Genomic DNA, 14,561 nt, shown 5'->3' on the forward strand with positions numbered 1-14,561 from the left:
GAACAATTTCATGACAATTACAACACAAAAGTATTTTTTCATACAATATCAATGCATCTTTTTTCTGAATTAATTTCAATGCTGGAGTTTTACAAAGTAATTTGTCATTAGACAAATTCGCAGTGAAAGATAAAGAACACAAGCCACCAGTGACGAACACAATACAATACACGTCAGGGACACAACATGTGAAGAACAGATCATGTGTCAACCACCACCCAACACATGAAGAAGACTACAGCATGAAGAACACAATATGCTAAAAATGTGTGAACGGTATAGCGTACAGAGACGCTATGAAAAACATAAAGGGTGAAGAACACAAGATGTGGGATGCAAGACAGACATTAAAGAGCATGGGACAAAGACAGAGGCAGCAAAACACTTTTCTTAACTACCTTAATTATCTCTTCAGATAGGTAACATGATGAACAGGGCATTTGTCTTTATTTTCAGAGGGGAATTTCATGTGTTTAGATTAGATTCGGGCAGATGGGCAGTATGCTTCATAGAAGCCTCCACCACTGTTGCTTGTCCCTAGACAGCCCATAGAACACAAGGGAGGTGAACTGTCAGGATTGGGTGTCTGACCTGATAGAATTGGGTGCAAAGGCGAGTTCAATTTACTGAACAAGGCATGGGCTAACCTTGTACTCCTATAATTGGGGATTAAGAGGTGATCCAATTGAGGTGTTGGGGGGACAGCAAGGAAATGGAGTTAAGGCCACAATCTATTGTAGTCCACGTAGGATGATTAAAGAAGTCAAAGGGGGTAGATAGAGAGAACTATTTCCTCTGATGGTGAAGTCCAGAGCAAGGGAACATAACGTTAAAATTAGAGCTTGGCTGTCCATAGGTGATATCAAGAAGTAGCTCTGTCACACAGAACATTTACGAAATCTAGTAAGTGCCATATAATGGGGGCCACAGATACAGCGACCTCCATAACAGGGCCTTGTGCAATATGTGGAGTGGAGATGCTATAATTGCTGACACTCAAATCACACTCTGCACAAGATTCTCCATCACTAACAGGGTCTTACAGGTCAGCTGTCCTGCAATGAGGTAGATCAAACCCAGTGGACAGGAGACTAATTCATAAGACAGACATGAGTGTCATGTCAAGAAGATGTCAGTGATTCCTACACATTTAGCTTCAGCAATTATTATTGGAAGCTAAAAAGAAGAGGGCATGCTGGAACTACACAAAAGATGGAGCAGCATCATAAAGGGAAAAAAGGTCATGCTTGAGGTAGGGCCTTTCAACAAATAGGTTCCACCTGATTGTTTAGACTGCCATTTATGTTTTTTGATGCAGACTTGACCTGCAGTGTATTTCCAGATTTCTCATCATTCCTACCGACTTAAAATTTCTCGAGTCCTGAAGTGGAGAATGTCAGTCTGCTGGAGAATTGAGAATATTCCTCATGTTCAGGCCTGACAAGGCAGTCGGATGCACTAGGCTCCAAAGACTCTGCCACAGAACCGCTCAGAAAGTTACATAATTCAACTCTACGCTGGATTTTTTGCTGCTGTTCACAATTATTGGTGTGGTTTGAAGTGGGAGGAATAAATGGGGTAACCCATTGTTTTCTGCTGGGAAAGAGAGTGGAAGCTACTCAATGTGTCTCCATTCCTGCTCACTGCTGTAGCTTGTAAGCAGTCCCCCCTCCCCTCCCCTCCCCTCCCCTCCACTCCCCTCCACTCCGCTCCAAATGTGATGTAGATTTGACTCTAAATTTAGTTTGAACAGCTGTTTGCAATTTGGAATCTTAAATAGATTGAGCGGCCCATGTGAAACCCTGTGCCTCACCTCATTTCTCTTAGTTGTTTCTCATTCTTCCAATCACAGCACTTCATGTTCACCTTCTGTTAAAGACACTTCAGTTGCCATGACATTTTTTGCCTAGTTTTCAAACCCATTCTCAAAACCATTGCTTTTCAACTCTACTGATGTTAATCCATCTCCCTCACCTTGTTGCTCTCAGTGTTCACCTCAGGTCAGCATGCTGTGTTACTGATCATTTTAACCAACGTTAATCTACATACAATAACCCCTCCCAGATAAAACTCTGCGTATCTCGATTGATCCAGCTCCCTCTCACTCAATGACACTTCCCATCAGCACCCTGTATTACTGACTGTACCTCTACTGATATTAATCCATTCCCTCACACTGTCACTCAGTAACCCCTCTCCCCCAGCACCCTGTGTTACTGACTGTATCTCTACTGATGTTAATCCAGCTCCCTCACACTGTCACTCAGTAACCCCTCTCCCTCCAGCACCCTGTGTTACTGACTGTACCTCTACTGATATTAATCCACTTCTTCACGCTGTCAGGCTTAGGAACTTACTCTGATTATGTTGTCGCTGCTTATATTTACACTGAAATGGTGAATAATAGAGAAGAACAGAGTCAATGGGTGCAATGATAATTCTTAGTAGCCACTTGCTTTCTAACAGGTGATCTGAAAGTGAGCCTCCCCTTTCTGAGTGATATGATCAGAAGAATAAGAAACGCCTCAGCTGTGTTGGCAGCAATGAAAGGCAGTAATGATTGAGCTGGAGGGACTACAGGTTGATTGATGGCTGGGGGCTAAGACTCTTGAATGCTTCCTTGAGCACAGAATTTCTGAAGTTTACAGTGACCATGGTTGATGAGAAGAAAGTGCAGGTTTCCAAGAAGGGCGTCAAAAAAACACAGAAAAAGTGGCCAGCGAAGCTAGGAAAGAAAGTTATTCTATCTACATTTACAAAAGTGACGAAACAGGTTCACCCCAAAACTGGCATCTCTTCCAAGGCCCTGAACATCATGAACTCATTTGTGAGTGATATTTTCGAGCGAATTGCGGGTGAGGCTTCCTGCCTGGCCCATTACAAAGAGTGCAGCACCAGCAGTTCCTGGGAGACCCAGACCGCCGTGCCCCCGCTGCTGCCCGGGGAACTGGCCAAGCACGCCGTGTCGGAAGGGACAAAGGCGGTGACCAAGTACACCAGCTCCAAGGGAAAAGAACCCTAGGGGAAAAAAAATCTCAAGATTGACAGGATGGGGTGGAGGGCATTTGATGAACTAAAGAATTGTAGTACAAAGACAACTATGATGATTTTGGAAAAATGTCATCTTCATCACCTCTAACATCTTGTGTTAAAACAAATATGATTTTATGTTTTATCATTTTGTAACACACGGCTCAGGAATATTCCTCCCCGTTCTATCGTGAGTGGTTCCTGTAGCATTTTAACTTTGAAATAAAAATAATATTTTGGGACCAAGTACAGGCTTTATGGATGGTTTCAGTCAGAATTCTCATTAAGATTGATGCCAAATGGATACATGTTCTTGAAGTAACCACAGTGACGGTAGAGAGCCTACACTAAGAGTCAATGGCAAATAAAACTCCAGCATCTCACACTGTATTACTGTGTTTAGTGCCTGTGTTCACTTAGAATTAAACATTGTTTGGTTTTTCTCCCCCAGTGTCCTGTCAGACTTTGACTCCGCCAATATATGGAGAGAGGACTGGCCAGTGCTAGGATTCCTCTGTGGCCTCTCTGGTGTTTCTGGCACCTCTCCGAGCTGGGTCTAGGGTGAAAGAAAGAGACACAACACCACAACAGGAAGTCCTGTTTCCTAAAATGCAATTCAGATTGCCCACAATTCTGTAACTGGTCCTTCACTCTTTGGGGCCTCCTTCCTGTCAAACTCCCTGACTAAAGATGATAAGCAAGTTCACTCCCCTGAGGCCAAGGTGATTCCACAGCCACAGCCATAAGGTGGGTGCAGGGAGAAATCAGCATGATTCTTACTCTGTCTTCCCCTACCACAGCAAAACTTCATGTCTGTCCCTAGGGTACCTCCTCTCCCAAATTGCTGGTTTCAGACTATGGACTCAACTTATAAGACAATGATACATAGCAGCATCTTCCCACCCAGTGAGTTACTGGCATCCTGCACTGTACTCATCAGGAAATCAAAGCCTAGCTAATAGATACTCTTGCTAGATGCAGTTTTGAATCATAGACTCACACTTACTGGCATTAAATGAGGAGTGACATGGGAGAGTTTTAATTATACAGTTCTTGCATGTCTCAGCATCCTTCTGGTATGAACATTCAGCTGGGACATGGCTAGGCTGGGCTAGTTTGGTCTGGTCACAACTAGTGCAATTGGCTCTGCAATTGGCCTAATATGAAGGCCTAAAGGTTGGCAGTCAACCACTGCGGAACATATGTGACTCCCTGCTCAATATACAGTCTCTATTCTGAGACTGTTAGTAGTGAGAGAAAAGGAAGTGTCTGAGGGAAAGAGGAAAGGTCAGAATGCCTTCAAAGATGATGGGACTGATGAGGGAGATAATTGAGGAGCAGGAAGGATGGGTCTAAAACATGGGCAGAAAGGGGCTGCGTTTTGATGTGCGATGCCAGTAGCGAACCTGTTAGCGAGTTCATCTGATATTTTCATCAGCCATTTTAACTCTTTCAGGTTAACACCATCCTCGTTTTGCACAGCACAGGCCTGACCCAAAGGCAACAAAGCAATACAAATAAAATAACATAACAAGAAACAGGGAAAAAAATCCAGAGGCCGTGGCCTATTCTCACTCAACTGGACTCAGGCTGGCTGATTGGCATGATATCAGACTGGACTTATCCCAGGCTGGCATGGGGTGGATTGCAGGTGTATAACTGGATTTGATATGGAAGAAATCAAACATTCATGGGGTACTTGTGGCACACTTACTGTCAGCCCAGTCAGAGAATCATCTGGAACACAGCAATTGAGCTCTGGCCTGCTCTGCTGGATGGCCCTCTATATTCACAATATTACATTCTGTGATACATGTGTTAAAATGGCCTCCAGGGAAAGAAAGATCTTGCATTTATATCAGGCCTTTCACAATCTCAGAACACTGCACAGGGCTTTACAACCAATGGAGCACTTTTGAAGTACAGTCACTGTTGTACTGTATGGAATGCAGCAGCCAATTTCAGCACAGCCAGGTACCACAAACAGCGGTCAGATATATGACCAGATTATCTGTTTTAGGTGTTAGTTGAGAGACAAATATTTGCCAGGAGACCAGTCAAAATACCCCAACACTCCTTCGAAATAGTATCATGGGGTACTTAAGTTAAGATGAGAGGGCATATGGGGCCTCAGTTTAACATCTCACTTGAAAGATGGCACCTCACAGACAGTGCAGAGCTCCCTCAGTACTGCACTAATGTGTCAGTCTCCTTTAAGTGCTCAAATCTCTGGAGTGAAGTTTGAACCCACAATCTTCAGAAGTGTGAGTGTTATCACTGAGTCAAGGCTGACACATTGGCCAATGGTTCAACAATAAAAAGCAGTGAACATCTTCCCAGCTGTAACTGCTCCTGACCATTATTCAGCAACATAAAAAGGACTGGCTACTTACCCCTGTAGGGGTAGCAATGTCCAGATAGGAACTGAGCCTTTACATCCATTTTTTGTTTGTGATCAGCTTCAAGTTTTACAGAATAATATTGTGTTGATAAAATAAAGGGTTTTTTTTTCTGCTGAAAGCTACAGGATATTCAAGCTGACAATAAATTAATTTGAAGTTTTTGTACCAAGACCAACATCCAGCTCTCCTAGGTCAGACATAGCATGGGTTAAATATGGGGTAAAGCTCCCTCTACATTGACCCACAAACACTCCCAGGTTGGGTGCTGCAGAAGCTGAATATAAATTCAAGCTTCCACTACACCACCCACTATTTGACTGTGCTACCTCTCCCCTCTCATCACTCTCTTCCAGCATTGCTTTACCTTTGGCTCTTTCCTGACTTCCTGTTATGATGTTATGAATAGAGCATCTAATAGTATGGTCAGCTTCTTCTGTTTCCTTAGCAAGAAAAACAGATCATTCTGGTTGCTGTCTAAACCATCCCTGAATTTTTTTCCCCTTGGAACATAACAACTAACAAGGGTGATGTTAGTAAGATTGTTAACAGAACGATGTTTGGGGTGGGTGGATGAATCTTTCCAATTAGGTGGCTCGCAAGATGCCTGAACTTGTAAAGGGCAACATTTGAATGCACAGAAAGGTCCCAGTATGATCTGCTCCATCCTTCTACTTCGCCAGCAGTTCAAAGCTCTAGATTCCTAAGCCAGATGCCCATCATGAGTGGGCCAATTTTAGATTGACTGCACTGGTCAAACCCTGAGCATGCTCGCTTGTTCAGGCTTGACCATGGCAGCCCCACAGGTATAAAGGTACAGTATTGCTCTTAAAGGCCTGTGTGTGAGTTCATCATAATTAGCCCGTGCCCTGACCCCACTCAGATAGTAAATGTCTGCCTTCCCCAAATTTACACTGCAACCAAACTCAGAACTCTGAGGCAGAAAGGCTCCACGTTTTAAGATACAGATTTTTTTTGTCCCTTCTAACCCTCATACTGTCCTACTGCTTATCTAGGATCGTCACAGGATACAGACCTCTCCACGATCACTATCAAAGCTACTCCATGTTATTGGTAAGGAAGCACATCCATGGAGTGCAGTCAGTTCCCTCCCTCCACCCTTCCTCTAAGTCGTCCCTAGCTAGAAATTCTGACCTCTGACCAAACTCTTAAGAAACTTTTCAGTCACACATGTTTTAGCTTCCTTGTACCAAACATGTTCCTCACATTATGCTCCAGGATTACAAAGTTCTTGAACCTACTTCAAAGCATTCAATAGGCTGACCTTCAGCAGTAAACGGGATCATAATGCAGTACACTCTGGATCATTGACCGGCTTGTAGTTTTGAAAGGAAGGGAGCAAGAGGGAAATAAGGGAAAAGGGATGTGTGAGGGTCAGAGAGAGAGAGAAAGGGTGAGAGAGAGAGAGATAGAGAGGTGGCGAGAAAGGAGGAAAGAAAAAGGCAGAAAGGCAGAGGACAGAGAATGGAGTGGGATGGTGAAGGTCAAGGAAGTGAAAGGAAGATAGAAGGGTAGATTAGAGCGAGAAAGGGTGATGGAAGGAAGAAGTGAGAGTGGATAAAGAGAGAAATCTTGGGAAAGTCTTGTATTTATGTTATGCCTCAATCCATGTCTTGGGGACATTCTAAAGCAGACACAAACTACTTTGAATTCCACCACACTATCTGGGCAATGATCCGGTAAAGTCACCCCATGTTTATACTAACAATACTACTAACACTACTGATTATCTCCCAGAGAATGAAGTTGAAAATAACGTGACTTCTGTAGTGACTGTTGCCATGTAGCTAACTCAAATTGAACAAGTCAACAGCTGAATATTGTGTGCATGGGCTGGTGGGAGATTGTCTGCTGTTCCCTGATCAGGGGCAGTTGGCAATTAATATGCAGAGTGATGAATAGAAGGAGCTTAAGAGAGAAGGATTTAACTCTTTAACTCAGATTCTTTCATTTTCTGATAATATTCTGGATAACTCCACGATCTAGAGCTCCTGTATAGAATATTTTTAATTCATGCAAAGAGCTGGGTATCATTGGCAAGTGAAGCATTTATTGCCCATCCCTAATTGCCATTGGGAAGGTGATGCTGAGTTGCCTTCTTGAGTACAACTGAGTGGCTTTCTGGGTCATTTCAGAGGGCACTTAAGAGTCAACTACATTGCTGTGGCAGATTTCCTTCCCAGGAGGACTTTAGTGACCTTTTACAACAATCAGCAATGCAGATCCTAGCTTTTTGTTCCAGATTTATTTAGTGAACTGAATTTTACATCCTCCAGCTGCTATGGTCGGATTTGAACTTGTTTTTCTGGATCGTCAGTGTAGGCCTCTGCATTATTAGTCCAATAACATAATCACTGTGCTACCGTAGAAGCTATAATTGTACTGGGAGGTAAGGAGGATCGGAGATTTCGGGGAAGAATGTGGTAGCCCCCATTTCCCAATCTGCGCTCGCTTCAAATGAAAATCCCTGCTAGCATCACAGGATTATGGATTCAGTGCTTTTATCTTCTCCTCAATGGCAGCAGGCTTTTAATCAAAATCCAGCCTGGCCTAAAAAAAACTAAATGTTTGAAAAACTCATCATTGCTGCCAGGTCCTGAAACAAACTGTACTCTGCAATAATCTTACAGTGATTGAGCTTAATACCAACCTCAAACATTAACTTGTCTCAAGTGTCTAACCTGCTGTGTATTTCCAGAGCATTTGTTTGCTTTGTTTCAGCATGGGCAGTGTTGCTGGGGTCAGCGATCTTCCAGCCACTACAATTAATGGAGATAATTTCACAAGCAGCACCTTCACTATTACCCTATATCCAACCCCCCTCAGACTTGTGTCTAGGGTTTCCCCAAGAAGTCTCGAGTCAACTGGACTATAATTATTCTCTCCACCTTTGGCCCCCGACTCTAATCCAGGTAAGCTCATTGAACAGCGTCTCATCTTTCTCCTCGGCACCCTGAAGCACTTTGCATGGAACACTGAGCTCAAGACATCATCTGTCTGCCAGTTCCTGCCATTCACCATTCTCTTCCGTTTTGTGGCTCTTGATGCTCCTATTCTCATCTGCCTGAAAAGACCTTCTGAAATTGAGCTGCCATTTACAACTCTTCCCTGCATTTTCAAATTTCTTTCCAGGCTATGGAACCCCACACTATTTCATTGGAGACGGTCATTAGCACAGCTGATCTCTTTTACATCTTCCTTGTTGTGAAACACATGGTCACAGAAGGCCATTCAGTCCATTACTATCCATTCGGCTGGCGCTCTCTGCCCCCTCCCCATCTCCTTGTCAGATTGGTCAAACCTGCAGCGAGATTCCCCTCCCCTTCAACAAGCCGGGATTATACCAGGTTTCAGTTTTAAACTGTCTTTCTACTTTTCGAGTATGAATTGACTTGCCAGGGCCAAGTTTATGAATATGTGCCAGTTGACAGGAGGCTTGCAGTAAGCCATGCTCATTGAGAGCTTGCGCCTGCACCAACCTCCATTTACTCCTGTTTTGACAGAAAAGCTGAAAAGTCACTGTGCATTTCCCTTCTTGTCCCCATTCAGCATTTCCAATTTTTTTTTTGTTTTATTTCTGATATTTTCTGCCACTGGGTTTAAATTTCAAAAGGGCTGGAAAAGTCTTTGACGTCAGGCCGATAAGGAGGAATACTGTCTCTTTGAACAAAGGAAATATCACGATCTTGCAATAAAGACATTGTAAAAAGGAGCACAAATATCATCGGAGGGCACAGCAGGTTAACAGGCACAGGACACCGACAGGGGAGTAAATAAAACCGAAACAAGTGATACCAGTGAGTGAAACAAAAGAAAGGACTGGACATAAACTGGAGAGAGAGAGAGAGAGAAAGAGAAAGAGAAAGTGAAAGAAAAGTTCACTGTGTACCTATTGTCATTTCCGTGTGTTATGCTTTTAGTGAAGACAACCCAGAGACAAACACAAAAGGGAAAAAAAAAGAAAAAAAATGTCAGAAGTTTAGTCCTCAGGATGTTCGGTGCCATGTCAGTAATGCCAACCTGAGCAACAGAGAGGGGTGGGCTGGTGGTGGAGGAAAGGAGGGATGGGGTGGGGGCAAAATTCCAGCCTCCACCCTCACCACATCAGACTGCCAACGAGCATTACTGTGCAGTTTCCTCTGGGAGGAATAGAAATTCTGCAAAGACCTGTACTGTGAATTGCTTAGGGCCTGGGACACTGTTGGTGCATTTTTGAATCACCAGATAAAATTGAAGAAGCAGTTTGGTGACTGTAAACATGTTGCAATCTCTTTCAATCACTGCTGATGGGAACAGTCCTCCTCTGGGAGTGATTTAATCCACCAGAGTGATTTAATCCACCATTCCTACACAGTGAGTCAGCCACCATTACACTGTATGGTTAAACAGTGAGTATCCTTACCCTGGTGAAGGAATAGCAACTTGACGTGTTACACAGTGTGTAACCATAACCAGCAACTCTACATAGCTACACCATGATAATGCTTACCCTCCTGCACAAACAGGAACTCTTGTACAATTACACAGCGAGTAATCCTTATCCTGCTGAATAAATAGGAACGCTGGACATTTACACAATAAGTAACCCTTACCCTTCTGATTATTCCAGGTATCTGGAATTGAAGTTAGGAGGAAAAGTTCACAAAATTGGTTTTGTTTTCTTGACAAAACAATGAACATTCAAGGTAGTTAAACCTAGTTGAAGTTTTCCAAATTGCCAGATTGGTCCAGAATATTGTTCCCTTTAAGCAAAAAGCTTCATATACCAAGACACAGAAGTTAAAAGCAGAAAGTCAGGAGTAGGAAGGGAAGTCAATGTTTTTACACAAGTAATAGAATTGAGGAACACTTGAAAGATTATTGAAGCAAACAATATTAATGGGTTTAATAGGCAACTACATATGTAATTCAGGAGAGAAGGGTTGACAGATGTGGCAAGGTGTGATCTCAGAATAATGAACTGGTTTGTTTGAGTTTTCTGTTTTTATTCTGAACAGCAAATCCATACACAGTAAGTAATCTTTGCACAGCTGAATAAACAGATAAACAGAGGTTCCATCTAGTTATAATGAGTAAATTTCTGCTCTGATGATAAACACCAATGTTAGTCAGATGTAATGAGAAACTCTTACCCTGCTAATTCATAGGAACTCTGCATAGGTACAGTGGGAAACCCTTACCCTGCTGAAAAGCATTACCATCACAGAATCCCCCGCTATCAATATCCTGGGGGTTACCAATGACCGGAAATTGAACTGGGCTAGCCACGTAAATACCGTGGCTACAAGAGCAGGTCAGGGGCTGGGAATCCTGCAACGAGTAACACACCTCCTGACTCCCCAAAGCCTGTCCACCATCTACAAGGCACAAGTCAGGAGTGTGATGGAACACTGTCCACTTGCCTGGATGAGTGCAGCTCCCACAACACTCAAGAAGCTTGACACCATCCAGGACAAAGCAGCTTGCTTGATTGGCACCACATCCACAAACATTCACTCCCTCTACCACTGATGTGCAGTGGCAGCAGTATGTACCATCTACAAGATGCACTGCAGCAACTCACCAAGGCTCCTTCGACAGCACCTTCCAAACCCACTACCTCTACCATCTTGAAGGACAAGTGCAGCAGATGCATGGGAACACCATTACCTGCAAGTTCCCCTCCAAGCCACTCATCATCCTGACTTGAAAATATATCTCTGTTCCTTTACTGTTGCTGGGTATAAATCATGGAACTTCCTGCCTAACAGCACTGTGGGTGCACCTACACCACATGGACTGTAGTGGTTCAAGAAGGTGGCTCACCCGCCACCTTCTCAAGGGCAATTAGGGATGGTGGCTGAGCCAGCGATACCCACATCCCGTGAAAGAATAAGCCTGATGAATAAATAAGAATGCAATGCAGTTACACAGGGAATAAACCTACCCTGCTTAATAAACAGGAATTCCATAAGTTACACAATTAATAACTTCGCCCTCTTTAATAATCAAGAGCTCCATACAGTTACACAGAGAATAAACCTTATCCTGCTTAGTAGTGACAAAGTGAATGCTCTTATCCTGCTGAATAAACAGGAATTCCAAGGTTGCACAATGACTAATCCTTACACTGCTGAATAAACAAGAACTCCGACAATTACAAAAAAGGGAAAGGTGTGCTTTATTTGGATCCCACAACCAAATTAATTATACAGTTGTCACAGCCAACAAATGATCGAACACAGCCTAGAGCCTATCCAATTTGTGTGACTTCTTAGCGATTAATATACTGGTGCAGACTTTCCACCTCACAACTAACTGATTTGTAAGGCAACCATGATTGTCCTTGCCTTATTTCTGTTGAGATCTCCACTGCCCCAAATGTATTGCTGGCTCAGGGTCTTTGAATGGTCCATATTTAATTATAACAATGCTGCACAGTTTGTGCTCAAGGTAGCCCATTTTATGGGCAGACCAAACTCCTTGCACTGGCATAAGGCCTTCAACACAACACCCCGGATTCTAAGTTTTCACACCATGAGTGAAGTCTATTGCAATTGAACGGATGGACAGTGCAACATTTTACACAAACGCACTGGTCTCTCATACTCTCCTCCCAAAATAAGCTTAACAAAATGAAGTAGCAGTGGAAAAGCTCCCTCCCACTCGCCCCACCCCAAAGTCCTTAGCAGCATGTCAGCCCATTTATCACAGCCATCACAGCGCTACATGCAGCCTTTGGCTTCCTCAGAGCTAATGGAATCGGGCTTCAAGCCGAATCAGACTGGCAATGCCTGGCAGGTCTTTGCAGAATGTAGTGAAAAGAGGAAAAGTGAAAGGAAACAAACAATCCAAATAAATGAAGATTAAGGAAAGCAAAGGTTTCGATGGGATTTCGATGCCTGAAAGCTGTTGAGAAATAAATGTTTTAAGGATTTAAAACAAAAAAATACCTAGGCATATCCGAATCAAGAAATTGCCTGCAAAAACACAAAAACAATACCTTGTTAGTAGACTCAATAAAGTATCGAAGCTGATGGTAACATCATAAAGCAAAGCACATATGGAGGCTTTGCACTTCAGCCGACCCTGAGCACAAAGACACAGCAAAGCTATGTTCTACGAGATAGAAGGTCACTAATATTCATTGAGTAGCTTTGTTTGGGACCACCTTACATAATAATTAAAGTGCCTTGTCTTTTTTTTAAAACAATATTTTAATTTTCTGCCAAATTACTGACTAATACACGGTAAACAAAGCACTTCAGAATGGGTAGGTGAAGCCTAAATGCTAGGCGGCATTGTGTGCCTTTCTCTCCAGCACTACAGCAGATCTCCACCTTCCATCATAGAATCTGCAGCTGATGACTTGCTAGTAAAAAGGGAATCTATATTTATGTTCAAGTTAGATCAGAGCTGGAGCGTGGTCGCTGGGTTGAAAAGTTTAGATGTGCACAACACTGGGTTAGTCATCATTTGCTCAACCAAAAGCTGAACAGGAAGCAAGACAGGACAAGCCAGGGAGTGGGGATCATGACCTTGTGTATGATTGGTGGGACGCTGATGAAGATATTAAGAACTGATTTCTGCTCTCCATGAGACACAGAAGTAATGGACTTCTAATTTACCAATCAGATTTATGGTAATAGCCCTATTTTATTATGCTTTATAAAAGCCCTGGATACATGACTAAAAAGCTGGCCTGCTGTTTACACACTGGGAAAACAACTCTTCTGCCAGATCAGTTACAACTAAAGTTCTGTTTAGCTTTGGCAGCCATTTTCTTGGATACAATGTTGTCTAAATCTGCCTGGTATTTGCTTACCACTGCCAGCAAGCAGTGTGCTCAGAAATTGGTGAAATCATCTGCCTGTTAACCTCCTCTGGGCAGAATATTCTCTCAAGCATCGTGCTATTCTGGTAGGGATCTACATGGCTGACTTACTTATGGGTGCTTCAGTCATTCTGAGGCATTTAGTGACCTTCTATGTATGTGGCAGGAAAAAGGTCCATAGATTGCACGTAACAGGGGCGATGCAGGAATTGATTCTGACTTTTCATTTTTTAGTGCATTAGCACGTTCATTGCAGTGGCTAATATGAGAAAAACAATGACACGTAGCACGCACACATTCTCACAAACGCAAGCACACAATCTCATATGTTCACACTCGCACTCTCTTGTACACATTCTCTCATGTTCATGTGCAATTGGGATCGAATCTTCCAAGGAGTGGCAATCACCAATGGATTGCCACGCCACTCCTATCCTCTTACCTTGCACTGGAGCTCTGCATTTCTCACCTGACCTTCCTAACAAGGCCTCTACAGAAATGCAGGGCGTACCTGTTCTGGGACTCCTTCCATATAGTGCAGGATCATCGGGGGAAGCCAAGCCATGCCCCCTTTTTATGGCACTGGCTGCTGTATTCTGATAAGTTTAAAGGTCCCAAAGCCACTTTGATAAGCTATGAAGAGAAGGTAAGTGCTTAAGTTAAGTGGTTGAGGGGTAGGGTAGCAGGTGGGTGAGTGGGTAGGGTGGCAGGTGGGTGAGGTGGTAAGTTGGCAGGTAGGTGGGTGAGGAGTTAAGGTGGCAAATAAGTGGGTGAAGGGATAGGGTGACAGGCGGATGAGGGGGTAAGTCAGTCAGTAAGTGGGTGAGGGATAGGCGGTAGATAAGTGGACAGGGGGTGGGTGGAAGGGAAAGTTGATGAGGGAGTAGGTTGGCTGGTAAGTGGGTGAGGGGGAGGATGGAAGGTGAGAGAGGTGATAGGGTGGAAGGTACCTGGGTGAAGTGGGAGGGTGGGTGAGAGGGTAGGATGGATCGGGGGTAGTCAGGTGATCAGGTGTTAGTCAAGTAATCGGGAGGGTAGTCAGGTGGAGGTGGTGGCGGTAGGATTCAGAAGTATAGTTACCCAGGAGTTAGGCCTGGTTTTAATCCTTCTAAGTTTTCCTGGATAACTATTCTTGTAAGTGAGTTGGAACCATCTGAATTTTTTTTATTCATTGGATGTGGGTTTCAATGGCCGGGCCAAAATTTATTGCCCATTCCTAGCTGCCGTCTTGAATTGCTGCCGTCCATGTGATGTAGGTACACCCACAGTGCTTTTAGGAAGGGTGTTCCAGGATTTTG

At 43.5% G+C, this 14,561-nt stretch overlaps 1 protein-coding gene across 17 annotated transcripts in view; it reads right to left on the minus strand.

Moving 5' to 3' along the window:
• kif1aa (kinesin family member 1Aa) overlaps positions 1 to 14,561 on the minus strand; it is a 290,591-nt gene that overhangs the window by 27,078 nt on the left and 248,952 nt on the right. For 6 of the 17 annotated variants that reach the window (XM_041175319.1, XM_041175244.1, XM_041175237.1 and 3 more), the window contains one exon: positions 12,383 to 12,409. The exons of 8 other annotated variants lie outside the window; for them this stretch is intronic. In XM_041175319.1, the coding sequence (XP_041031253.1) occupies positions 12,383 to 12,409 (27 nt within the window). Of the gene's footprint in view, positions 1 to 9,339; positions 9,364 to 12,382; positions 12,410 to 14,561 lie in introns of all 17 variants that reach the window. 3 more of the 17 variants (XM_041175327.1, XM_041175352.1, XM_041175283.1) reach the window with 1 other exon arrangement.

Source organism: Carcharodon carcharias, chromosome 2 (genome assembly GCF_017639515.1).
Source record: "Carcharodon carcharias isolate sCarCar2 chromosome 2, sCarCar2.pri, whole genome shotgun sequence".
Taxonomy (NCBI): Eukaryota; Metazoa; Chordata; class Chondrichthyes; order Lamniformes; family Lamnidae; genus Carcharodon; species Carcharodon carcharias.